The sequence below is a fragment of the Schistocerca nitens genome, chromosome 2, assembly GCF_023898315.1.
Source record: "Schistocerca nitens isolate TAMUIC-IGC-003100 chromosome 2, iqSchNite1.1, whole genome shotgun sequence".
NCBI lineage: Eukaryota > Metazoa > Arthropoda > Insecta > Orthoptera > Acrididae > Schistocerca > Schistocerca nitens.
This window is the reverse complement of record NC_064615.1, coordinates 684449359-684476854: the sequence shown is the minus strand read 5'-3', so window position 1 is coordinate 684476854 and position 27496 is coordinate 684449359. Positions and strand designations below refer to the sequence as shown.

The 27496-nt window shown below is 43.6% G+C and overlaps 1 protein-coding gene across 2 annotated transcripts in view; it reads right to left on the bottom strand.

Annotated features, from left to right (window-relative positions):
- Nucleotides 1–27496, bottom strand: part of LOC126236825 (glutamate receptor ionotropic, kainate 2-like) — a 320846-nt gene that overhangs the window by 197932 nt on the left and 95418 nt on the right. For both annotated transcript variants that reach the window (XM_049946425.1, XM_049946426.1), the window contains exons 3-4: nucleotides 16844–17023; nucleotides 7666–7853 (exon numbers count right to left, since the gene is read on the bottom strand). In XM_049946425.1, coding sequence (XP_049802382.1) covers nucleotides 7666–7853; nucleotides 16844–17023 — 368 coding nt within the window. The remainder of the gene's footprint in view (nucleotides 1–7665; nucleotides 7854–16843; nucleotides 17024–27496) is intronic.

The window sequence follows — 27496 nt, the reverse complement described above, 5'->3', positions numbered from 1 at the left end:
TATAGAATGACAACACGAAACAATTTGTAGGAAAACAAAATGCCACGCTGAAATTCATTCGGATAGTTAGAAGTAAATAATGGCTTAAAAAGCACCCACTCGACCAACTGCTGACTATTATTGAACGAATATTTCTTGAACGCGACTGCCAACAGCTGTTAGGTATTTTATGAAATTCATGACAGGCAGCTATGTATATGCCCTTTATTATCACTACCGGTTTTAGTTAATGACCATCATCGCAGCATTAAAGTTTATGTATTATGTACTTACCATGCCGTGTGCTATCAGTATGGCAGTGTTATTAATACAAATCCATCAGAAGTGCTGCACATCAAAAGAACAAACAGGTATCTGTACTCAAGACGTGGTATTTTCTGTAAAGGACAATTATAATTTTCATGTATCTGTATTAATAACATTGCCATATAAATATGACAAAGCAAAAATATACACTGTATGATCTACAATAGTGTGATGATGCTTGTTATCCGAAAGTGATAGTGATGATAAAGCATGTATAGATAGCTATGTGCCATGAATGCCAAAAAATACACTGAGGTGACAAAAGTCATGTGGTACTAATAATATCTCGTCGTACCACCTTTCGCCCTGCGTAGTGCATCCACTCAGCAAGTCGATGTAAGTCCCCTGCAAAAATATTGAGCCATGCTGCCGCTATAGCCGTTGATAATTGAGAAAGTGTTGCCGATGCAGGATTTTGTACACGAAATGACCTCTCAATTATGTCCCATAAATATTCGATGGGATTCATGTCAGGAGATCTGAGTGGCCAAATCATTAGCTCGAATTGTCCAGAATGTTCTTCAAGCGGGTGACATGGCCCATTGTCATGCATGAAAATTACATCGTTGTCTGGCAGCAGGTGGTTCAAAAAATGGATCAAATGGCTCTAAGCACTATGGGACTTACCATCTGCGGTCATCAGTGCCCTAGAATTAGAACTAAATTGTTGTTGTTGTGGTCTTCAGTCATGAGACTGGTTTGATGCAGTTCTCCATCCTACTCTATCCTGTGCAAGCTGCTTCATGTTCCAGTACGTACCGCAGCCTACATCCTTCTGAATCTGCTTAGTGTATTCATCTCTTGGTCTACGATTTTTACCATCCACGCTGTCCTCCAATACCGAACTGGTGATCCCTTGATGCGCCAGAACATGTCCTACCAACCGATCCCTTCTTCTAGTCAGGTTGTGCCACAAACTCCTCTTCTCCCCAATTCTATTCAATACGTCCTCATTAGCTATGTGATCTACCCATGTAATCTTCAGCATTCTTCTGTAGCACCACATTTCGAAAGCTACTATTCTCTTCCTGACCAAACTATTTATCGTCCATGTTTCACTTCCATACATGGCTACACTCCGTACAAATACTTTCAGAAACGACTTCCTGACACTTAAATCTATAATCGATGTTAATAAATTTCTCTTCTTCAGAAACTCTTTCCTTGGCATTGCAAGTCTACATTTTATATCCTCTCTACTTCGACCATCATCAGTTATTTTGCTCCCCAAACAGCAAAACTCATTTACTACTTTAAACGTCTCATTTCCTAATCTAATTCCCGCAGCATCAGCCGATTTAATTCGGCTACATTCCATTATCCTCGTTTTGCTTTTGTTGATGTTCATCTTATATCCTCCTTTCAAGACGCTATCCATTCCATTCAACTGCTCTTCCAAGTCCTTTGCTGTCTCTGACAGAGTTAGAATGTCATCGGCGAACCTCAAAGTTTTTATTTCTTCTCCATGGATTTTAATACCTACTCCGAATTTTTCTTTTGTTTCCTTTACTGCTTGATCAGTATACAGATTGAACTACGTAAACCTAACTAACCTACGGACACCACACACATCCATGCCCAAGGCAGGATTCGAACCTGCGACTGTAGCAGCAGGGCGGTTCCGGACCAGCAGGTGGTATCCAAGTAGCCGAACACGACTATTCTTAGTCAATGATCGGTTCAGCTGGACCAGAGGACTCCATTCCATATGAACACAGCCCATCACCATTATGGAGCTACCACCATCTTGCACAGTGTCTTGTTGACAACATAGGTAAACGGCTTCGTGGGGTCTGGATCATTCTCGAATCCTACTCTCAGCTCTTATCAACTAAATTGGGATATCTGACCACGACACAGTCTTCCAGTCATCTAGTGTCCAAGTGATATGGTCACGAACCCAGCACAGGCGCTGCAGGCGATGTCGTGCTGTTATCAAAGGCACTCGCGTCGATCTTCTGTTGCCTTAGCCCATTAACCCCAAATTTCGCCTCACTGCGCTATAGGATACGTTCGTTGTAGGTCTCACATTGATTTCTGCCGTTATTTCACCCAGTGTTACTTGTGTGTTAGCGCTGATATCTCTATGCAAACGCCGCTGCTTTCGGTTGTTAAGTGAAGGCCGTCGGGCACTGTGTTGTCCCTGGGGAGAGGCAATAGAAGAAATTTGATATTCTCAGCAGCTATTGACACTGTGAATCTCGGAATATTGAATTCCCTTAAGATTTCCAAAATGAATGTCCTAAGGGTGTAGCTCCAACTACCGTTTTGCGTTGAGATCTGTTTATTCCCGTCGTGCGGTTATAATTGCGTCGGGCACCTTTTCACCTGAGTACACATGGCTGCTCTGCCAGTAGACTGCCGTTTTGCACCTTGTGTGTGCCGTACTGCCGGCATCTGTGAGCCGACCGATGTGGCCGAGCGGTTCTAGGCACTGCAGTCCGGAACCGCGCGGCTGCTACGGCCGCAGGTTCGAATCCTGCCTCGGGCGTGGATGTGTGTGCTGTCCTTAGTTAGGCTTAGTAGTTTCTAAGTCTAGGGGACTGATGACCTCAATGTGACGTCCCATAGTGCTCAGAGCCATTTGAACCATTTTGAGCCATCTGTATGTGTGCGTATCGCTATCCCATGACCTGTCACCTCAGTGTACCATTCATCAGTCTGGGACTCTTACGAGGGTGGATTAATAGAACAGCGGCGCGTTTCGTCGCAGTATCGTTTAACAAGTGATAGAGCGTTACTAAGATGCTCACGAACTCCAATGGAGTACTGTGTAACAGAGGCGTTGTTCATCACAGAGAGGTTTTCTGTTTGAATTCCGAGATCGCGCATTGCAAGTCAGTATTACTCCCTCCAATATACGTGTCGTCAACTGAACACAACGAGAAAATCAGAGATACACTCCTGGAAATGGAAAAAAGGACACATTGACACCGGTGTGTCAGACCCACCATACTTGCTCCGGACACTGCGAGAGGGCTGTACAAGCAATGATCACACGCACGGCACAGCGGACACACCAGGAACCGCGGTGTTGGCCGTCGAATGGCGCTAGCTGCGCAGCATTTGTGCACCGCCGCCGTCAGTGTCAGCCAGTTTGCCGTGGCATACGGAGCTCCATCGCAGTCTTTAACACTGGTAGCATGCCGCGACAGCGTGGACGTGAACCGTATGTGCAGTTGACGGACTTTGAGCGAGGGCGTATAGTGGGCATGCGGGAGGCCGGGTGGACGTACCGCCGAAGTGCTCAACACGTGGGGCGTGAGGTCTCCACAGTACATCGATGTTGTCGCCAGTGGTCGGCGGAAGGTGCACGTGCCCGTCGACCTGGGACCGGACCGCAGCGACGCACGGATGCACGCCAAGACCGTAGGATCCTACGCAGTGCCGTAGGGGACCGCACCGCCACTTCCCAGCAAATTAGGGACACTGTTGCTCCTGGGGTATCGGCGAGGACCATTCGCAACCGTCTCCATGAAGCTGGGCTACAGTCCCGCACACCGTTAGGCCGTCTTCCGCTCACGCCCCAACATCGTGCAGCCCGCCTCCAGTGGTGTCGCGACAGGCGTGAATGGAGGGACGAATGGAGACGTGTCGTCTTCAGCGATGAGAGTCGCTTCTGCCTTGGTGCCAATGATGGTCGTATGCGTGTTTGGCGCCGTGCAGGTGAGCGCCACAATCAGGACTGCATACGACCGAGGCACACAGGGTCAACACCCGGCATCATGGTGTGGGGAGCGATCTCCTACACTGGCCGTACACCACTGGTGATCGTCGAGGGGACACTGAATAGTGCACGGTACATCCAAACCGTCATCGAACCCATCGTTCTACCATTCCTAGACCGGCAAGGGAACTTGCTGTTCCAACAGGACAATGCACGTCCGCATGTATCCCGTGCCACCCAACGTGCTCTAGAAGGTGTAAGTCAACTACCCTGGCCAGCAAGATGTCCGGATCTGTCCCCCATTGAGCATGTTTGGGACTGGATGAAGCGTCGTCTCACGCGGTCTGCACGTCCAGCACGAACGCTGGTCCAACTGAAGCGCCAGGTGGAAATGGCATGGCAAGCCGTTCCACAGGACTACATCCAGCATCTCTACGATCGTCTCCATGGGAGAATAGCAGCCTGCATTGCTGCGAAAGGTGGATATACACTGTACTAGTGCCGACATTGTGCATGCTCTGTTGCCTGTGTCTATGTGCCTGTGGTTCTGTCAGTGTGATCATGTGATGTATCTGACCCCAGGAAAAAATGGTTCAAATGGCTCTGATCACTATGGGACTCAACTGCTGTGGTCATAAGTCCCCTAGAACTTAGAACTACTTAAACCTAACTAACCTAAGGACAGCACACAACACCCAGCCATCACGAGGCAGAGAAAATCCCTGACCCCGCCGGGAATCGAACCCGGGAACCCGGGCGTGGGAAGCGAGAACGCTACCGCACGACCACGAGATGCGGGCTGACCCCAGGAATGTGTCAATAAAGTTTCCCCTTCCTGGGACAATGAATTCACGGTGTTCTTATTTCAATTTCCAGGAGTGTATTTACCGACAGACATTCGTCCATAGTACCGTACGTCAATAACACGGAAAGAGGCGGGGGTGGTTATGATACTAGTATCAGAAGTACTCTTGCGCTATGCACCTTGGAGTGGTTTGCGGAGTACAGATGTAGATTTAACAACACTTATAAGTAAAATTGTGGTCAGAATTCCTGAGGATATAACATTATTACATGAAAAAATACTACACACTAAAACTTTTTACCAGAGGGGACGATTTCCATTTATTTTGTAATTACAATATTATGTATTTTCATCTTGTGCTATCTGATTAAAAGTAAATGGTATACAGGACGGTGCACCTAATATTTCCTAAGTCGCTGATAATGTCGTAACCGTGTTGTTACCCAGGCGAATTGTACTAAAGTCCTCGCTATACAATATATCCTCATGTCGAAGTAAAATTAATTAAAGATGTAATTTTCAAATGAAACCACAGTAATTTACGATACTACTATCATAGATACAGAAACGAATGCAAAGGCTTTCCATTCTCAACAATTCGATAAGTAGTTTAAAAAAAGCTAAAGGATTTATAACTTACGATTTTTCTGTTTAGAATATCAAACGGTTTGCTGTCTTACGCAGAACTCTGTGATTTACTTCTCAGATACTGAAATACGTCTGACAGGATGAGGAAAAAAACCATATTCTGTCCCGCTGCAATATGGATGTAAAGACGCAGAGAGGAAATGCAGTTTTGTATTGTGTCTGTCCACTATTTCGAGTTAGTTATCATCTCCACTGAAGGGTCCACTCTCCTCAGTCAGCTTCAGAAAACAGATTTTTCATTTTATGTATTTTTTTGAAGCTCCACGTGTGTAGATTGTCATATCAAAATCCCAAGCACAGATCTCAAGTAGGAACAAAGTTACGCGTTGTTTGGTTCGGGCGCAAAGGGTCCCTGTGGCGCGCCGGAGAGCAGATACGAATGCGGGCGCGCTCTGCACTCTGTGAACTATTTGATAGCACACGTGGACGTCAGTTTGCGGATCGAGAACCAATAAATATCGTGATTTATGGCAGCTTCGATTTTCAATGAAGGTTTCAAGTCCATCTGGAAACTGCTACAAATCGTGGAAGTCGAAGTTGGATACCATGCAGAAAAATTTGCCGCCGATCGCGACCATTATTGACTCTACGACACTCGCCGCGGCGCGCTATACGATTCAGGCGAAGCGCGGCGGTCGGGAAACATGCGACAGGAGAATTGTGGAGCAGAAGGATTTTCAGTTCGTGTCAGGTGCCGGTATAGCAGATTAGCGGGGAGTATGAAAATTTTTACCCAAATCCGTTTTCAATCTGACATAAATCATACTTTCATGCTCAGGCGCGCGTTTCTTGGTACTGTGTTTTTCAGGCTGCCAGAACAGATTACGGGCACTCTAATAAAGATATCTTTCTGAACTTTGGCTGGATTACTCCTCGGACATGTCCGCAAGCAGTAAGAAGCTAATTTTTTGTATTTTAATACACTCATTAGTTATTGCAATGGGCGTGACCAAACAAGCAGGACAAAACTACATTTTGGTTTCAAGCCTCTGCCACTTTTTTCAGATTTCATAATACTGTGCTACTAATTCATGCACAATATCCTATAGATTAAGAAAATAGTTGTTTACTGATTTCATAAGATTTGTAGACTGCAGGACTTCCGTCGTGGGCACACCTCATTTTGGACAGACCAAATTTAGCTCCTCGAATGTGGGGCTTAACGATGACTTCAACTCTTTAAAAAAATCAGAAAATGTTTCGCAAGAATCAATAAGTAATATACAAAAAGATTCACGTAGATTGCCTTATTAGTTTTTCTCAAAAGAAAATCGTAAGAATCGCTTATTTCATAGGCTGACTGGGGAGAATGGACCCTTAAATGCATCAGTGGGGTGCGACAGTTCCGCATGACAACATGAATATGAAATACGCCACTAACTGGTTTGATACTCCCTGCAGCAAAATACCAAAGTCTAAATTCTGTAATTTGTTTGAAACTACTTATCGGATTTATGAGAGTGAATCACTTTGCAATTTGTCTTTTTTATGTCCACCACATTAGCAGCAGAAGTTACTGTGATTCTCTGTATGTCCATGTTTTCACAGATGGTTGTGGGAGCTCGGCTGTTCAGTACAGAATGAAGAATCAAAACGCCTCTCAGTCGTTTAAATTTTCAAATTGTTATTTTATTGGGCTATCAGTTTCGGCGATACATTACGCCGTCTTCATGCCACTCGACTGGCTTACTTGTAGGGAACTTCTACATCTACATCTATACTCCGAAAGCCACCTGACAGTGTGTGGCGGAGGGTACTTTGAATACCCCTATCGGTTGTCCCTTCTGTTCCAGTCTCGTATTGTTCGTGGAAAAATTTCCAGCTTTCCACCTGTGATCCAGTCGAAATAGGGGGCAGTATCCGTAGATTTTTGAGACAGTGATCACTCTGAACATCACCTGCCGATGCATGGTCCCTATCTGGACTGGAGCAAAGGTGAGAATCTCCCTGAAAGTCTGTTAAGGGGCCTAAGGACGGCGTGATTATCGGCGAAACGGTAGCCAATAAAATAACAATTTGGAACTTTAGACGGCTGAAAGGTGTTCGATTTGACATTCTGTACTGTGATTCTGTCGAAGAAAGACTTTGATGCTGATACGCCTAATTAATGACTAATTAATATTTGCATGGCAATGGACTATACGTCGATTACAGTGTGATTTTTTTCACTCCGGCTATATGATAATAGTATTAGGATGCCTTGTAGGATGCAATGTAGTGCAGAGAGGTAGTGGCTGACCTGTGAGATGAAGTCAGCGTGAGGATGCAGGTTGAACTGGTAGGAGGCGATGGGCGGCGGGTAGGGGTCCCAGTTGACGATGATCTGCGGGATCTCCAGCCGGTCGCACATGGAGCGCACCACGTCCGTGGAGGCGCTCTGCCGGGGACCCACCACGCCCGCCACGCCCTCCTCCACCAGGCTGCAGGCTGTGCGGGGTACAGTAGTCAGCGAGGCGATCACCACTCATTATACATCACAGTGTCTCGTACTGTGGCAGAAAGTCACGGCCTACTTCAGTAAAAATGTGTTGTTAGGAAACAGTTAATAGATTACAATTTAAGAAAACTTGTTATGTATACAGGGTGGTCCACTGATCGTGACCGGGCCAAATATCTCACGAAATAAGCGTCAAACGAAGAAACTACAAAGAATGATACTTGTCTAGCTTGAAGGGGGAAACCAGATGGCGCTATGGTTGGCCCTCTAGATGGCGGTGCCATAGGTCAAACGGATATAAACTGCGTTTATTTTAATAGGAACCCCAATTTTTTATTACATGTTCGTGTAGTACGTAAAGAAATATGAATGTTTTAGTTGGACCACTTTGTGATAGATGGCGCTGTAATAGTCACAAACATATAGCTCAAAATTTTAGACGAACAGTAGGTTTTTTAAATTAAAATACAGAACGTAGGTACATTTGAACATTTATTTCGGTTCTTCCAATGTGACACGTGTACCTTTGTGAACTTATCATTTCTGAGAACGCATGCTGTTACAGCGTGATTACCTGTAAATACCACATTAATACAATAAATGCTCAAAATGATGTCCGTCAACCTCAATGCATTTGGCAATACGTGTAACGACATTCCTCTCAACAGCGAGTAGTCCGCCTTCCGTAATGTTCGCACATGCATTGACAATGCGTTGACGCATGTTGTCAGGCGTTGTCGGTGGATCACGATAGCAAATATCCTTCAACGTTCCCCACAGAAAGAAATCCGGGAACGTCAGATCCGGTGAACGTGCGCGCCATGGTATGGTGCTTCGGCGACCAATCCACGTGTCATGAAATATGCTATTCAATACCGCTTCAACCGCACGCGAGCTATCTGCCGGACATCCATCATGTTGGAAGTACATACCCATTCTCTCATGCAATGAAACATCTTGTAGTAACATCGGTAGAACATCACGTAGGAAATCAGCGTACACTGCACCATTTAGATTGCCATCGATAAAATAGCGGCCAATTATCTTTCCTCCCATAATGCCGTACCATACATAAGGTCGCTGATGTTCCACGTGTCGCAGCCATCGTGGATTTTCCGTTGTCCAGTAGTGCATATTATGCCGGTTTACGTTACCGCTGTTGGTGAATAACGCTTCGTCGCTAAATAGAACGCGTGCAAAAAATCTGTCATCGTCCCGTAATTTCTCTTGTTCGAAATCGTTCAAATGGCTCTGAGCACTATGGGACTTAACATCTGAGGTCATCAGTCGCCTAGAACGTAGAACTACTTAAACCTAACTAACCTAAGGACATAACACACATCCATGCCCGAGGCAGGATTGGAGCCTGCGATCGTACCGGTCGCGCGGTTCCCGGCTGTAGCGCCTAGAACCGCTCGGCCACCCCGGCCAGCAATTCTCTTGTGCCCAGTGGCAGAAATGTACACGACGTTCACAGTTGTCGCCATGCAGTTCCTGGTACGGGTGCAATCGATGTTGATGTAGCATTCTCAACACCGCCGTTTTTCAGATTACCGATTCTGGCGCAATTTGTCTGGTACCGATGTGCGGATTAGTCGCGACAGCAGCTAAAACACCTACTTCGGCATCATCATTTGTTGCAGGTCGTGGTTGAAGTTTCACTTGTGGCTGAACAGTTCCTGTTTCCTTAAATAACGCTACTATCCGGCGAACGGTCCGGACACTTGGGTGATGTCGTCCAGGATACCGGGCAGCATACATAGCACACGCCCGTTGGGCATTTTGATCACAATAGCCATACATCAACACGATATCGACCGTTTCCGCAATTGGTAAACGGTCCATTTTATCACGGGTAATGTATCACGAAGCAAATACCGTCCGCACTGGTGGAATGTTACGTGATACCACGTACTTATAAGTTTGTGGCTATTACAGCGCCATCTATCACAAAGCGAAAAAGTGGTCCAACTAAAACATTCATATTTCTTGACGTACTACACGAATATGTAATAAAAAATGGGAGTTCCTATTAAGAAAAACGCAGTTGATATCCGTTTGACCTATGGCAACGCCGGCCGCGGTGGTCTCGCGGTTCTAGGCGCGCAGTCTGGAACCGTGGGACTGCTCCGGTCGCAGGTTCGAATCCTGCCTCGGGCATGGATGTGTGTGATGTCCTTGGGTTAGTTAGGTTTAAGTAGTTCTAAGTTCTAGGGGACTGATGACCTCAGAAGTTAAGTCCCATAGTGCTCAGAGCCATCTGAACCTATGGCAGCGCCATTTAGCGGGCCAACCATAGCGCCATCTGGTTTCCCACTTGAAGCTAGACGAGTGTCGTTCTTTGTAGTTTTTTCGTTTGAAGCTTATTTCCTGCGATATTTGGCCCGGTCACTATCAATGGACCTCCCTGTATTCGGAATTCTTTTTAACGTGATGAGAAAAATAAAAAAAAGACATAAAAATGAAAAAAGTGTTATGTTATTCTGATCTTCAGTTCTAAGATTGCTTGATGCAGCGTACTACGATACTCAATCTTGGACCACTCTTTTCATCTGTGATTACTACTAACAACCCAAATTCATCTGAACCTGCTCGCTATATTCAAGTCTCCCTATATAATTTTTATCCTCTTGCCACCACACCCATAGTTTCTTCTGTGACGAAAATGATGACGATTCGTTGATGACTCAGAACGTGTGAAGTCAACCGATCTCCTCCTTTAGTCAGATTTTTCCATAAGTGTCATTCTTTTCACAATTCTGTTCATTACTTCCTCATTATTTATTCGAACTACCCATCTAATCTTCATCATTCTTTTATAGCACCGTTGCTCAATAGGTTCCACTTTCGTACAAGGCTTCACTCGAGACAAATACATTCAGTAATTTTCTTACAGTTGCCAGTCTACATTTTATATTCTCCCTGCTTCGTCCGTCATCAGTTATTTTGTTGCCCAAATAGCAAAACTTATCTACTCTCTTTGGTGTCTCAATTCGTAATCTATTCTGCCTGAAAAACTAAACAAAAATAAAAAAGTTCCAGAAAGAGAGGAGGAGACGAGATGAAACTTCTTGAATTTAGGGGCATGCGAGTTTATTTCAGTGATTACAAAACTGGCAGATTTACAAAGAACATTACAGTGTGAGCCCACTGATCAGCATGAAGTTGCACCTCCGTCTGGCATGGACGCATGTACTGACTCGGTTGGGAAGGGTGTCGTAAAGCTGTTGTGCGATCTCGTGAGGCAAGCTGACACATAACTGTTGTAATGGGTCCTTGATGTCCCGGTTACTGGTTCTGGGTCAGAGCGCACATCCGAGCTGCTTCCACACATGTTCTATTGAGGACTGATTTGAGGATCTTGCTGACCAAGAGAGTGCCTCAACATCATGCGGACAGTTCGTACACACTCTTTTCATGTGCAGACGGGAATTGTCCTGCTGAAAAATGGCACGAAGACACTCTCACTTGAGAGGGAGCACATGAGGACGCAAGATTTACCTCGATCACTACCAGCCGTGAGCTGAAGTTATACCCAATGTCTCCCCACGCCATGGGTTCAGCAGTAACACTGCTGTACCTATCCAAAACGTTGGAAAAATGGGACCTCTTACCACGCCTTTCCATACTCGACTCGATATCATCCAGGGTAGTGCAAACCGTGATTTATCGCTGAACACAGTGCGACGCCATTTATCAGCAGTCCATACTTCCCGGACAAGGCACGACTGCAAATGCGTTGTGGTATTAATAACAACCTAAGAATGGGATGGTAATTCCCTAGTCCGGTTGCTACTACCAGTGGCCCAGGATGATACAGTATGTTCCAGAAAGTCTATACGTGCTCTACGGTGACAGACGCTGATGTCAAAGGTATTATGATGTATTCGGTGCACAATTCGACGTTCCTCCATTGTGGTTGTCAGACGTGGGCGACGGTAGTGGAGCAACAAGGACGTCCCAACAAAGTAGGCCACCCCAGACAAGGACGTAGCCCCAAATCCAAGATAGCGACCGTGACGCAAGTATGTGACCTCACGTGACGTCAGCTGATGACGCGATTGACGTCATTCACGATGGCGGTAAGATAGGTCAATTGCGCTACCTCTACTAACCTATGAAAGTGCCACGCCCCATGGTGGCAAGTTTGAATTTTGGAGGGAAGATAGCTCAATTGGGCTACCTCTACTAAGCTAAGAAAATTGCGGGAAAGAAAGGGCTACCACCACTAACCTCTTCCTAGGAACTGGACATAAGTCTTTATTTAAACAATTACAAGCAGTACCACCATCAATTCTGTTAGCCACTCTCTAGGAAAATTTATTAGCAGAGTTGGTATGGTGTCGCCCTACTAGAGGCTGCTCGTTTAATTCGAATATAATTTCTATAAATTTGTATAAATTTCTTTAACTTTCTTTAAACGTCTATAAATTTGATTAAATTTATTATCTACCTACAGCATTAGTGTTGTATTACCACCACAAGAGGTTGAGATATCAGTTTCCCAGTCTTTTTAATATCTTTATTACATGCACTCATTCAGCTCTGGACATAAGTCTTTATTTAAACAATTACAAACAGTACAGCCATAAAGTGTGTTCGCCATCCCCCTCGAATTTCGAATTTTTTGCTGTAATAGCTTACATTCAATTCGAATATAATTTTTATAAATTTCTTTAAATTTGTTTAAATTTCTTTACATGTCTGTAAATTTGTTTAAATTTATTATCTACCGACAGCATTAGTTTCGTGTCACCACCACAAGAGGCTGAGATATCGATAGCCGTTCACTGAGAGGCTAAACCAGTGTTCAAAACTTATTTCAATGCCACCCCTTCTCATAAAACTAAAACTGAGTATTTATTATGTACATTCGTTTAATAAATTATTGTTAATCGTTTCTCAAGGAGCTGCCAGCATTATTCGAGTTGTAGTGTATCATTCCCCTTTGACCAGATAGCTGCAGCGTGCTAGAACGCCACCTCTACACAAGCATCTACAGGGTGTTTAAAAAATGACCGGTATATTTGAAACGGCAATAAAAACTAAACGAGCAGCGATAGAAATACACCGTTTGTTGCAATATGGTTGGGACAACAGTACATTTTCAGGCAGACAAACTTTCGAAATTACAGTAGTTACAATTTTCAACAACAGATGGCGCTGCGGTCTGGGAAACGCTATAGTACGATATTTTCCACATATCCACCATGCGTAGCAATAATATGGCGTAGTCTCTGAATGAAATTACCTGAAACCTTTGACAACGTGTCTGGCGGAATGGCTTCACATGCTGATGAGATGTACTGCTTCAGCTGTTCAATTGTTTCTGGATTCTGGCGTTACACCTGGTCTTTCAAGTGTCCCCACAGAAAGAAGTCACAGGGGTTCATGTCTGGCGAATAGGGAGGCCAATCCACGCCGCCTCCTGTATGTTTCGGATAGCCCAAAGCAATCACACGATCATCGAAATATTCATTCAGGAAATTAAAGACGTCGGCCGTGCGATGTGGCAGGGCACCATCTTGCATAAACCACGAGGTGTTCGCAGTGTCGTCTAAGGCAGTTTGTACCGCCACAAATTCACGAAGAATGTCCAGATAGCGTGATGCAGTAATCGTTTCGGATCTGAAAAATGGGCCAATGATTCCTTTGGAAGACATGGCGGCCCAGACCAGTACTTTTTGAGGATGCAGGGACGATGGGACTGCAACATGGGGCTTTTCGGTTCCCCATATGCGCCAGTTCTGTTTATTGACGAAGCCGTCCAGGTAAAAATAAGCTTCGTCAGTAAACCAAATGCTGCCCACATGCATATCGCCGTCATCAATCCTGTGCACTATATCGTTAGCGAATGTCTCTCGTGCAGCAATGGTAGCGGCGCTGAGGGGTTGCCGCGTTTGAATTTTGTATGGATAGAGGTGTAAACTCTGGCGCATGAGACGATACGTGGACGTTGGCGTCATTTGGACCGCAGCTGCAACACGGCGAACGGAAACCCGAGGCCGCTGTTGGATCACCTGCTGCACTAGCTGCACGTTGCCCTCTGTGGTTGCCGTACGCGGTCGCCCTACCTTTCCAGCACGTTCATCCGTCACGTTCCCAGTCCGTTGAAATTTTTCAAACAGATCCTTTATTGTATCGCTTTTCGGTCCTTTGGTTACATTAAACCTCCGTTGAAAACTTCGTCTTGTTGCAACAACACTGTGTTCTAGGCGGTGGAATTCCAACACCAGAAAAATCCTCTGTTCTAAGGAATAAACCATGTTGTCTACAGCACACTTGCACGTTCTGAACAGCACACGCTTACAGCAGAAAGACGACGTACAGAATGGCGCACCCACAGACTGCGTTGTCTTCTATATCTTTCACATCACTTGCAGCGCCATCTGTTGTTGAAAAATGTAACTACTGTAAGTTCGAAAGTTTGTCCGCCTGAAAATGTACTGTTGTCCCAAGTATATTGCAACAAACGGTGTATTTCTATCGCTGCTCGTTTAGTTTTTATTGCCGTTTCAAATATACCGGTCATTTTTGAAACACCCTGTACTTTCAGTGGTTTGCAGTTCACTTCCTGCAACCTTTATGTTAGGCGTCAAACTTACCTGTTTAATGCAACAGCCAATTATGTAAATTAGCACTTCAGCTTGGAGCCGGAATCCAAACACACTACAAGTTGCAAACTTTCTTTATGTAAACTAGGTTTATGGTTAAGGAAACAGTTTGTGGGGATCAAATACATGAGATAAAGAAACCATTTTCAGTTATAGAAAAGTGCATTAAGAAAACGAAATAAAAGAAGAGCGGCCAAAGAAGAGCGGCGCGTTTCGTCACTGGGTTATTTGGTAAGCGTGATAGCGTTGCGGAGATGTTTAGCAAACTCAAGTGGCAGACTCTGCAAGAGAGGCGCCCTACATCGCGGTGTAGCTTGCTGTCCAGGTTTCGACCACACCGGTTGGCGGTTCTTAAGGTATGCATTTTAGAGTCCGTGTTAACTAGTCTTTTTTTCGACTCTTGATATTGACAATTGCTCCTGGGACAATCTGACACACGAATTAAAATTTTTGAAAGCTTAATTTACATAAAGTAATCACTGTAATTCCACAAACTGAGCTGTATGTTGAGATGAAACAAGAACCATGTAGATTTTATATACAACAATAAGAAAATTACCTAGAATACGAGTTTCTGTCAGAGAATCTAATTACAAAATAAGTTACTCATATAAATTTTTAAAAAATATATTGAATCAGACTCACGTAATATCAACTGAATCTTTAAGAGCTCTATATTTTACAACGTAACCAGTTTAGGGAGAACATACAGTACTGGCTATTAAAATAACTTGGTACAGACGCGAAATTTAACCGACAGGAAGAAGATGCTGTGATATGCAAATGATTAGCTTTTCAGAGCATTCACACAAGGTTGGCGCCGGCGGCGACACCTACAACGTGCTGACATGAGGAAAGTTTCCAACCGATTTCTCATACACAAACAGCAGTTGACCGGCGTTGCCTGGTGAAACGTTGTTGTTGTGATGCCTCGTGTAAGGAGGATAAATGCGTACCATCACGTTTCCGACTTTGATAAAGGTCGGATTGTACCCTATCGCGATTGCGGTTTATCGTATTGCGACACTGCTGCTCGCGTTGGTCGAGATCCAATGACTGTTAGCAGAACATGGAATCGGTGGGTGCAGGAGGGTAATACGGAACGCCGTGCTGGATCCCACCGGCCTCGTATCACTAGCAGTCGAGATGACAGGCATCTTATCAGCATGGCTGTAATGGATCGTGCAGTCACGTGTCGATCCTTGAGTCAACAGATGGGGACGTTTGCAAGACAACAACCATCTCCACGAACAGTTCGACGACGTTTGCAACAGCATGGACTATCAGCTCGGAGACCGTGGCTGCGGTTACCCTTGACGCTACATCACAGACAAGAGCGCCTGCGATGGTGTACTCAACGACGAACCTGGGTGCACGAATGGCAAAACGTCATTTTTTCGGATGAACCCAGATTCTGTTTACAGCATCATGATGGTCGCATCCGTGTTTGGCGTCATCGCGGTGAACGCACATTGGAAGCGTGTATTCGTCACCGCCATACTGGCGTATCACCCGGCGTGATCGTATGGGGTGCCATTGGTTGCACGTCTCGGCCACCTCTCGTTCGCATTGACGGCACTTTGAACAGTGGACGTTACATTTCAGATGTGTTACGATCCGTGGCTCTACCCTTCATTTGATCAGGTCCTGTACGGGCCTTTCTGGATACAGAAAATGTTCGATTGCTACCCTGGCCAGCACACGACACCAATTGAAAACATCTGGTCAATGGTGGCCGAGCAACTGGCTCGTCACAATACGCCAGTCACTACTCTTGCTGAACTGTGGTATCGTGTTGAAGCTGCATGGGCAGCTGTACCTGTACACGCCATCCAAGCTCTGTTTGACTCAATGCCCAGGCGTATCAAGGCCGTTATTACGGCCAGTGGTGGTTGTTCTGGGTACTGATTTCTCAGGATCTATGTACCCAAATTGCGCGAAAATGTAATCACATTTCAGTTCTAGTATAATATATTTGTCCAATGAATACCCGTTTATCATCTGCATATCTTCTTGGTGTAGCAATTTTAATGGCCGGTAGTGTATTTCGACAAGGAAGTGAGGTATCTCTTTAACTTGATAACAAACCAATCACATACACCACAACATTTGGATTAGAGGTAAGTATGCATAAGTTACACAATAAAAGAGTGCACTACATGTGTTTAAGTCGCAGGATCCCTCATTATCTCTACTGAGAGTGCAAGAAAAACGCTGGAATCTCCTACTACTTTTAGCAGACACTGCAAGGTGCTCATATTTTTTGGAGACATTTGTGGGTTGTAGAAGAGGACCTAATAGCCACTAGAAGAGGACTGAATGGTGCTGTTAATGCAGTCAGCTGCAGTAAAAGGAATGAGTCGTACCCCTGCGCTTGGCGCTGTAGCTGTCGGCCGCGTTGAGCACCTCGACGTGCGAGCGCAGCAGCGGGCGGTGGCCGGCGTTGCCCAGCACGAACTCCATCGTCGTCTGGCGGTTGACCGCCTCCACCGCCGACAGGAAGGCGTGCTGCAGCGCCGGCGGGTCGGTCTCCTCGAAGATGCCGGCTGCGAGCACCACAGTTCTCGCTCTACACCGTTCTACCCACTGCAACTCAAATACTCGCTTGAAATTTCTGGAGCAGAGGAAGCGTCCAAAGGCTTGAATAGCGGAGTGAAACCTTGTACCCGTTACTGAGTGCAGTGGCAACGTAACTCATCCCATGTGACTGTCTATTCACTGCTGGCTCATGGTGATGAGCCGAAACATTATGATCATTGGCTAGCTTGAGGCTGAAAGCCACCTGGTGACGTAGCAGGCACGTGATGCAGTAATACAGTTGTAAAACTGCCGTAGGTTACCGTAGACTACCGTAAGAAATGGCAGACTACGGGAGCTTTGGTTTGTTAAGGTCCTACATGCACTACGTATTCGTTAGGAGTGTTGCATGCGCGTCCGAAAGAATATACGCTATACACATATAATTACGGCGATCACAAGCCAAGGATCATACGCTCGAACTCATGCTGGAATGGGCTTTACCACGAGCTTTGAGATTAATCGGCAGGGAGCACTACTTTCGTAGTGTGTGGAGTAAGTTGAGAATTAAGAATGTGGGTCTGCTGGGAGGGGTGGGGGGGGGGGGGAAGGGGTGCTTCAGATAAGTCCGCGCAACCACGCTAATTGCTGTGACCTCGGTGGCTTAGGCGTTCGCCGGCACGGTAGCTCAGCGTGTTCAGTCAGAGGGTTAGCTGCCCTCTGTAATAAAAAACCGAGTTATTGGATCAACGATGAACTTGAACAAGCGTCATGGGACGTCCGTCCCAAACAAATACAGCGAACAGTGACAAACAAAATGAGATAACAATAAAACGTGGGGTAGAGCTCCTGCCTAGTAAGTAGGAGATCTCTAGTTCGAATTCCGATTGGGCACACATTTTCCACTCTCCCGTAGGATGCCATTCGACCGGTACTTTTATGGTCGTTTACATGCGAAAATACATGCTTATGTTGCTGCCAGAGAGGGGTACATTGTGTGTACATGGGACTACTTCGACACCTTTTACTGTTATGAACTATCTGTCACCTCAAATATCAAAAAAATGATCTTGTTCTTGAGTGTGTTGCATTTTTTTGACGGTAGTGTAGTTGTGCTGGACACAGGCTCTGACGCTTGGAAGGACTCAGGTGTCATATGTCTCGCCAAACTCTTACTGCCGTGGTTGTCGGAAGCCTTACTTCCGCCTTGCTGGTACAGACTCAAGAGAGTGCTTAAAATTTCACCGATGGTTACAGGAACACTCGAATACGCGATAGTTTGCTTACCAGTTTCTCGAATTACCAGTTTCTCGAACTCTAGTAAGTTTTCCATCTTTCTCTGTATACCTACTTCAGATAACAATGAAAGATATGTGTTACATGTTCTAACCGTGTCTCTACTACTCCACCACCAAGATGTACTACTCCACTACCGAGGTAGCTATTTTTGGATGCCTTTACAAATACCTTCCGAACACTAGCCTCCTTCTAGTAGAAGTTTTCCATGTTTTCATTACCTCGTTCATTATTCTTAACGCTGTTCGAAAGCCCGTGGCTACTTCTACTTCTTTGCTTTTTACACGGTCCACGTCTCAGGTCTAAACGATGTTAAGTTCCAGACATACAGCTGCGAAAACATGTTCTTCAATTCCTTTCCAGTCTTTAAAGGCAGTAGATCGCTTTTTTCTTCATTAAAAAATGGTTCAAATGGCTCTGAGCACTATGGGACTTAACTTCTGAGGTCATCACTTCCCTAGAACTTACAACTACTTAAACCTAACTAACCTAAGGACATCACACACATCCATGCCCGAGGCAGGATTCGCAGCTGCGACCGTAGCGGTCGCGCGGTTCCAGACTGTAGCGCCTAGAACTGCTCGGCCACCTCGGCCGGCTTTCTTTATTAAACCAGCGTCAATTTGATAATGGTGCCTCCCTTTTTTCGACCACTGTTGTATAATGTTGTTTTGAAAATAACATAATTTTTTCACATCTGAACTCTATAATATTGTACCCTGCCCGCGACGTAATAACATACTATTTTCTTTTTCTATCGAAGTATTAAGATTTAACGATATAATTTATAGACTAAGTCAATGAACTGCGCTGGAAGTCAGCGAATATGTACGCCCAGAATAATGTGGGCAGCGTATCATTATTCTCTGTGTTTTGTTCTATATAAGAATGTGTGCCCGTCTTTTCTTGCTCTTCTGCTTCTTCTTTCATCGCGCGCCTTTCCGACAGCATCTTACGATAACAAGACTCCTATTTCGTGCCATTTTGTTCAAATGAACTAAGCTTGTATTCCTGTTAGGAATTTATTTAATCATTCCATTATTGTCGCCAACTGCGTCTACTGATAGGATCTTATTATGAATACTTTATTATTTCCCTCCAGAGTTGAGCTAAGATTATTGTAATTTCCAAATATTTCGCCGAAATACGGCACAATTCTTGGTTATGTTCAAAACTGTGAGAATTATTCACAAAATGTTAGATTTCAGTAAAAAACTTATTTTGTTAAATAATAATTGTTTAATTTAACATTTCTACTTTCATTTCGTAGTAGCAATCACATTTTTTCTTACGATGCCAACGCGATACTCACGAGGTTAAATTAGATCATTCTGAATCTCTTGCGAGGTGAGAAGCTAGTTAGAAATTTCCTTGAGATTACAAAAACACCAATTAAATGCTTTTCAGCACGCTACAAGTCTACTGACCTGCACTTCAAGCAATAAAAGGTAAAAAAAAGAGTAGAATAAACTAAGAAGTGAAGTGATCATCTTATGCATTCGATTGTATTGTGTACATTTTCTGATAAAAATAATTTTTGTTCTAAAAACTAAAAAGTGGCGTGTGTAAAATACTTAATTCATTTAGTTTTAGTTAATGATAAGAAGTGATTCCTCTAATTAATCCATTTACTAATAGTTGTGTGTGATATTTAAGTAATAAAATAACCAATCTCATCCTCATATTTAAAAATAAAGAATCAAGAATAATTAGGATATATTAAGTTGAAGAAATTCTGCTTAATAATCACAAAAATGATAATTTTTACGAATTACGATAAGAACATGAGATTTCGTCAGTCTGCTATTTCGAGACATAATTAGTTTAAAATATTTATTCAGTTGCTGAATTATTGCAAATATATAAATATACTTAAGCTTATTTTACATCCATTACAATTTCCGCTAGCCGAAGCATAAGTTTCCATAATTGCGTAATCATATCCACTCATATTTATAAAATACCGTAGTTAAAGCTTTAGTTCGACTCTAATCATTAGATTCATTTCTCCTACTACTGAACACTTTAGGTTATGATCTATTTATCCATAAATCAGATTCTTTGCTATCAAGTGTGACGAAAATGTAAGACTCTTTTGTTGGGAGCTTCGTTTCCTTCTGCCTGTCTGGTGTTTGTTATGTTAAATACCCCATGGACACTGCTCGCTGATTACTGCACTTTAGTAAGATTAGAATTGGTGCGTGGGAGCAGTGTACTGCTAAAAGCACAGGGAACGCAGCTGTTCTAGGACATTCGCGGTTGTTACGAAACGAGTGGATCGTGTCTCCCTTTATTTATAGAGCCGTCCACTGGTTCGTGTCCCCAGCTGCAGTGTACTGCATTAAGGGATCAGACTGATATGCCCTGAGGCGTTGTCTGTCCGGTAAACAACATCTTCGCTACCGTTGCAAAAAGCTAAGGCTAGCGCGTGGTGATATATGTACGAAATCCACCATTCACTCCGCAAGACGACCTCTAAAGCGCCTGAACTCAGTCACAAAGCAACCACATTACACACGTTGAAAGAGTCAGAGACTGTGCTGTACAGTACCATCTCCGTGGTCACCCTAAACGCTAGCCCACACTCTCTCTGCAGTTTCCGCTCCACCCATCTCCTTCCAAGCTGTATGCTGGTGCTTGAGGCTACTACTGAGTTCGAGGAGAGGAGGAGGATATTGGTGTTTAACGTCCCGTCGACAACGAAGTCATTAGAGACGGAGCGCAAGCTCGGATTACGGAAGGATGGGGAAGGAATGCGGCCGTGCCCTTTCAAAGGAACCATCCCGGCATTCGCCTGGAGTGATCTAGGAAAATCACGGAAGACCTAAATCAGGATGGCCGGACGCGGGATTGAACCGTCGTCCTCCCGAATGCGAGCTACTGAGTTCGATGCCCCTGCGCCTGCAGATCTTTTTTTTTTTTTTTTTTTTTTTTTTTAATCAGAGTTCGCTTTGGCGTGAATAAGAGGTTGATGAATTTTCAAAAACGTTCATTCACGAACAAGGGAACAAACAGCTTAACGCTATTAAAAATGCACGTTGATCATAAAGTCAAATTGACAAACCAGGGACTCCTAAGATACGACTCGGCAAACGAATGGTAACGAGATGGGGAGCTATTAATATCAATGGGGGCTACACTGGGAAGAAGGGAGAGCTGGCAGAGGCTGTAAGTAAGATGGGGATGGACGTTTTAGCTATTAGTGATATTCGGGTAAGGGGTGAGAAAGAAGAAGAAGTGGGAGAATACAAGGTCTACCTGTCAGGAGTCAAAGCGGGAATAGCACAATGGGGTGTAGGGCTTTACATCAGGAAATAAATGGAACCCAGCGTAGTTGCAATAAGGTATGTAAACGAACGACTGATGTGGATAGATTTGACAGTGTCTAGCAAGAAAATTAGGATTGTGTTAGTATATTTGCATTGTGAAGGGACAGATCAAGATAAGATGGATAGTTTTTATGACGCACTCAATGATGTACTTGTTAGAGTAAAGGACAAGGAGAGTGTTCTGCTCATGGGTGATTTTAATGCCAGGATCCGAAATCGAACAGAAGGGTATGAAAAGGTTATGGGTAAATCTGGAGAGGATATGGAGTCTCCGGGCGGGGACTACTCAAGAGGAAGTCGTTATCAGGAGAAAGAAAACTGGCGTTCTACGGATCGGAGCGTGGAATGTCAGATCCCTTAATCGGGTAGGTAGGTTAGAAAATTTAAAAAGGGAAATGGATAAGTTAAAGTTAGATATAGTGGGAATTAGTGACGTTCGGTGGCAGGAGGAACAAGACTTCTGGTCAGGTGACTACAGGGTTATAAACACAAAATCAAATAGGGGTAATGCAGGAGCAGGTTTAATAATGAATAGGAAAATAGGAATGCGGATAAGCTACTACAAACAGCATAGTGAATGCATTATTGTGGCCAAGATAGATGCGAAGCCCACACCTACTACAGTAGTACAAGATTATATGCCAACTAGCTCTGCAGAGGACGAAGAAATTGAAGAAATGTATGATGAAATAAAAGAAATTATTCAGATAGTGAAGGGTGACGAAAATTTAATAGTCATGGGTGACTGGAATTCGGTAGTAGGAAAAGAGAGAGACGGAAACGTAGTAGGTGAATATGGATTGGGACTAAGAAATGAAAGAGGAAGCCGCCTCGTAGAATTTAGCACAGAGCACAACTTAATCATAGCTAACACTTGGTTTAAGAATCATGAAAGAAGGTTGTATACATGGAAGAACCTGGAGATACTAATAGGTATCAGATAGATTATATAATGGTAAGACAGAGATTTAGGAACCAGGTTTTAAATTGTAAGACATTTCCAGGGGCACAATCTATTGGTTATGAGCTGTAGATTAAAACTGAAGAAACTACAAAAAGGTGCTAATTTAAGGAGATGGGACCTGGATAAACTGAAAGAACCAGAGGTTGTACAGAGTTTCAGGGAGAGCATAAGGGAACAATTGACAGGAGTTGGGGAAAGAAATAAAGTAGAACAAGAATGAGTAGCTTTGAGGGATGAAGTAGTGAAGGCAGCAGAGGATCAAGTAGGTAAAAAGACGAGGGCTAGTAGAAAACCTTGGGTAACAGAAGAAATATTGAATTTAATTGATGAAAGAAGAAAATATAAAAATGCAGTAAATGAAGCAGGCAAAAAGGAAAACAAACGTCTCAAAAATGAGATCGACAGGAAGTGCAAAATGGCTAAGCAGGCATGGCTAGAGGACAAATGTAAGGATGTAGAGGCTTATCTCACTGGGGGTAAGGTAGATACTGCCTACAGGAAAATTAAAGAGACCTTTGGAGATAAGAAAATCACTTGCATGAACATCAAGAGCTCAGATGGAAACCCAGTTCTAAGCAAAGAAGGGAAAGCAGAAAGGTGGAAGGAGTATATAGAGGGTCTATACAAGGGCGATGTACTTGAGGACAATAGTATGGAAATGGAAATGTAGATGAAGATGAAATGGGAGATATGATACTGCGTGAAGAGTTTGACAGAGCACTGAAAGACCTGAGTCGAAACAAGGGCCCGGGAGTAGACAACATTCCATTAGAACTACTGACGGCCCTGAAGAGCCAGTCCTGACAAAACTCTACCATCTGGTGAGCAAGATGTATGAGACAGGCGCAATACCCTCAGCCTTCAAGAAGAATATAATAATTCCAATCCCAAAGAAATCAGGTGTTGACAGATGTGAAAATTACCGAACAATCAGTTTAATAAGCCACAGCTGCAAAATACTAACACAAATTCTCTACAGACGAATGGAAAAACTAGTAGAAGCCGACCTTGGGGAAGATCAGTTTGGATTCCGTAGAAATACTGGAACACGTGAGGCAATACTAACCTTACGACTTATCTTAGAAGAAAGATTAAGGATAGGCAAACCTACGTTTCTTGCATTTGTAGACGTAGAGAAAGCTTTTGACAATGCTGACTGGAATACTCTCTTTCAAATTTTAAAGGTGGCAGGGGTAAACTACAGGGAGCGAAAGGCTATTTACAATTTGTACAGAAAGCAGATGGCAGTTATAAGAGTCGAGGGACATGAAAGGGAAGCAGTTGTTGGGAAGGGAGTAAGACAGGGTTTTAACCTCTCCCCCATGTTATTCAATCTGTATATTGAGCAAGCAGTAAAGGAATCAAAAGAAAAATTCGGAGTAGGTATTAAAATCCACGGAGAAGAAATAAAAACTTTTAGGTTCGCCGATGACATTCTAATTCTGTCAGAGACAGCAAAGGACTTGGAAGAGCAGTTGCATGGAATGGATAGCGTTTTGAAAGGAGGATATAAGATGAACATCAACAAAAGCAAAACTAGGATAATGGAATGTAGTCGAATTAAGTCGGGTGATGCTGAGGGAATTAGATTAGGAAATGAGACACTTAAAGGAGTAAAGGAGTTTTGCTATTTGGGGAGCAAAATAACTGATGATGGTCGAAGTAGAGAGGATATAAAATGTAGACTGGCTATGGCAAGGAAAGCGTTTCTCAATAAGAGAAATTTGTTAACATCGAGTATAGATTTAAGTGTCAGGAAGTCATTTCTGAAAGTATTTGTATGGAGTGTAGCCATGTATGGAAGTGAAACATGGACAATAAATAGTTTGGACAATAGAGAATAGAAGCTTTCGAAATGTGGTGCTACAGAAGAATGCTGAAGATTAGATGGTTAGATCACATAACTAATGAGGAAGTATTGAATAGGATTGGGGAGAAGAGGAGTTTGTGGCACAATTTGACTAGAAGAAGGGATAGGTTGGTAGGACATGTTCTGAGGCATCAAGGGATCACCAATTTAGTATTGGAGGGCAGCGTGGAGGGTACAAATGTAGAGGGAGACCAAGAGATGAATACACTAAGCAGATTCAGAAGGATGTAGGTTGGAGTAGCTACTGGGAGATGAAGAAGCTTGCACAGGATAGAGTAGCATGGAGAGCTGCTTCAAACAAGTCTCAGGACTGAAGACCACAACAACAACAACAACAATGTAGGCCAACAGGAACGGGAAACAACTCTTGGATTTCTGTGCCAGTATGGGCTTAGTAATCACAAACTCCTTTTTTTAGACATAAGAAAATTCACCGGTATACTTGGGAAGGCAGGGGAACCAGATCTGTCATTGACTATGTAATAACAGATCAGAAATTCAGGAAGGCTGTGAGAGACACACGTGTATTCAGGGGATTTTTTGATGACACTGATCACTATTTAACCTGCAGTGAAATTGGTATTGTGAGGCCGAAAGTGCAGGAGGTCAGGTCCATATGTAGGAGGATAAGAGTGGAGAAACTTCAGGATAAGGAAATCAGGCACAAGTACATAACAGTGATCTCAGAATGGTACCAGTTAATTGAGTGCAGTCAATTACAGTCATTGGAAAAGGTATGGACAAGGTACAGGGACACAGTGCTAGAAGTGGCTAAAGAATGTCTTGGAACAGTAGTGTGTAAAGGTAGGATGAAGCAAACAGCTTGGTGGAATGACACAGTCAATGCAGCCTATAAAAGGGAAAAAAAGGCGTACCAAAAATGGCTACATACTAGAACTCAGGTAGACAGAGAAAGTTATGTTGAAGAAAGAAACAAAGCCAAACAGATAATTGCAGCATCCAAGATGAAATCTTGGGAAGACTTTAGAAACAGGTTGGAGACTTTGTGTCAAGCTGCTGGAAAACCATTCTGGAGTGTAATTAGCAGTCTTCGAAAGGGAGGTAAGAAGGAAATGACAAGTATTTTGGACAGGTCAGGGAAACAGCTGGTGAATCCTTTGGATGCCTTGGGCAGATGGAGGGAATATTTTGAAGAGTTGCTCAATGCAGGTGAAAATACGATCAGTAATGTTTCAGATTTCGATGTAAAATTGGATAGGAATGATGATGGAAATAGGATCAGTTTTGAGGAAGTGGAGAAAATGGTCAATAGATTGCAGTGCAATAAAGCGGCTGGGGTGGATGAAATTAAGTCGGAACTCATCAAACACAGTGGAATGTCAGGTCTTCAATGGCTACACAGGATAATTGAAATGGCGTGGGAGTCGGGACATGTTCCATCAGACTGGACGAAAGCAGTAATCACACCAAGCTTTAAACATGGAAACAGAAAAGATTGTAACAACTACAGTGGTGTTTCTTTAATCAGTGTTGTGGGTAAAATCTTCTCAGGTATTGTTGAAAGGAAAGTGCGAGTATTAGTTGAGGACAAATTGGATGAAAATCAGTGTGGGTTTAGGCCTCTTAGAGGTTGTCAGGACCAGATCTTTAGCTTACGGCAAATAATGGAGAAGTGATACGAGTGGAACAGGGAATTGTATCTATGCTTTATAGATCTAGAAAAGGCATATGACCGGGTTCCTAGGAGGAAGTTATTGTCTGTTCTACGAGATTATGGAATAGGAGGCAAACTTTTGCAAGCAATTAAAGGTCTTTACATAGATAGTCAGGCAGCAGTTAGAGTTGACGGTAAACTGAGTTCATGGTTCAGAGTAGTTTCAGGGGTAAGACAAGGCTACAACCTGTCTCCACTGTTGTTCATATTATTTATGGATCATATGTTGAAAACAATAGACTGGCTGGGTGAGATTAAGATATGTGAACACAAAATAAGCAGTCTCGCATATGCGGATGACATAGTTGTGATGGAAGATTCGATTGAAAGTTTGCAAAGTAATATTTCAGAGCTAGATCAGAAATGTAAGGACTATGGTATGAAGATTAGCATCTCCAAAACGAAAGTAATGTCAGTGGGAAAGAGATATAAACGAATTGAGTGCCAAATAGGAGGAACAAAGTTAGAACAGGTGGACGGTTTCAAGTACTTATGATGCATATTCTCACAGGTTGGCAACATAGTGAAAGAACTGGAAGCGAGGTGTAGCAAAGCTAATGCAGTGAGCGCTCAGCTACGATCTACTCTCTTCTGTAAGAAGGAAGTCGGTACCAAGAGTAAGTTATATGTGCACCGTTCAATCTTTCGACCAACTTTGTTGTATGGGAGCGAAAGCTGGGTGGATTCAGGTTAACTTATCAATAAGGTTGAGGTTACGGATATGAAAGTAGGATAGTAGCTAGGATGATTGCAGGTACTAGTAGATGGGAACAATGGCAGAAGGATGTCCACAATGAGGAAATCAAAGAAAAACTGGTAACGAACTCTATAGATGTAGCAGTCAGGGTGAACAGGCGTAGATGATGGGGTCTTGTTACACGCATGGGAGAAGCAAGGTTACCCAAGAGACTCATGGGTTCAGCAGTAGAGGGTAGGAGAAGTCGGGGTAGACAAGGAGAAGGTACCTGGATTCGGTTAAGAATGATTTTGAAGTAATAGGCTTAACATCAGAAGAGGCACCAATGTTAGCACTGAATAGGGGATCATGAAGGAATTTTATAAGGGGGACTATGCTCCAGACTGAACGCTGAAAGGCATAATCACTCTTAAATGATGATGATGATTATCATAAAGTCTTCATCGATTTCAAAGTAATAGTGGAGGCACTTACCTAATACATAACTATAAATCATTTTGTGATAATGTGAGATTATTCTTTTTTATCAGGATAATCAAGAAGAATGCTTACGATAAAAGTCGTTAGCCCGCAACTGTCCGGTTTATCTATCTGTAGATATAACAGGATTTCTCTCGGAAATTTAACAAGCCTGCACCAGCAAGAGCAAGCATCTGTTACTTGTCAATAAA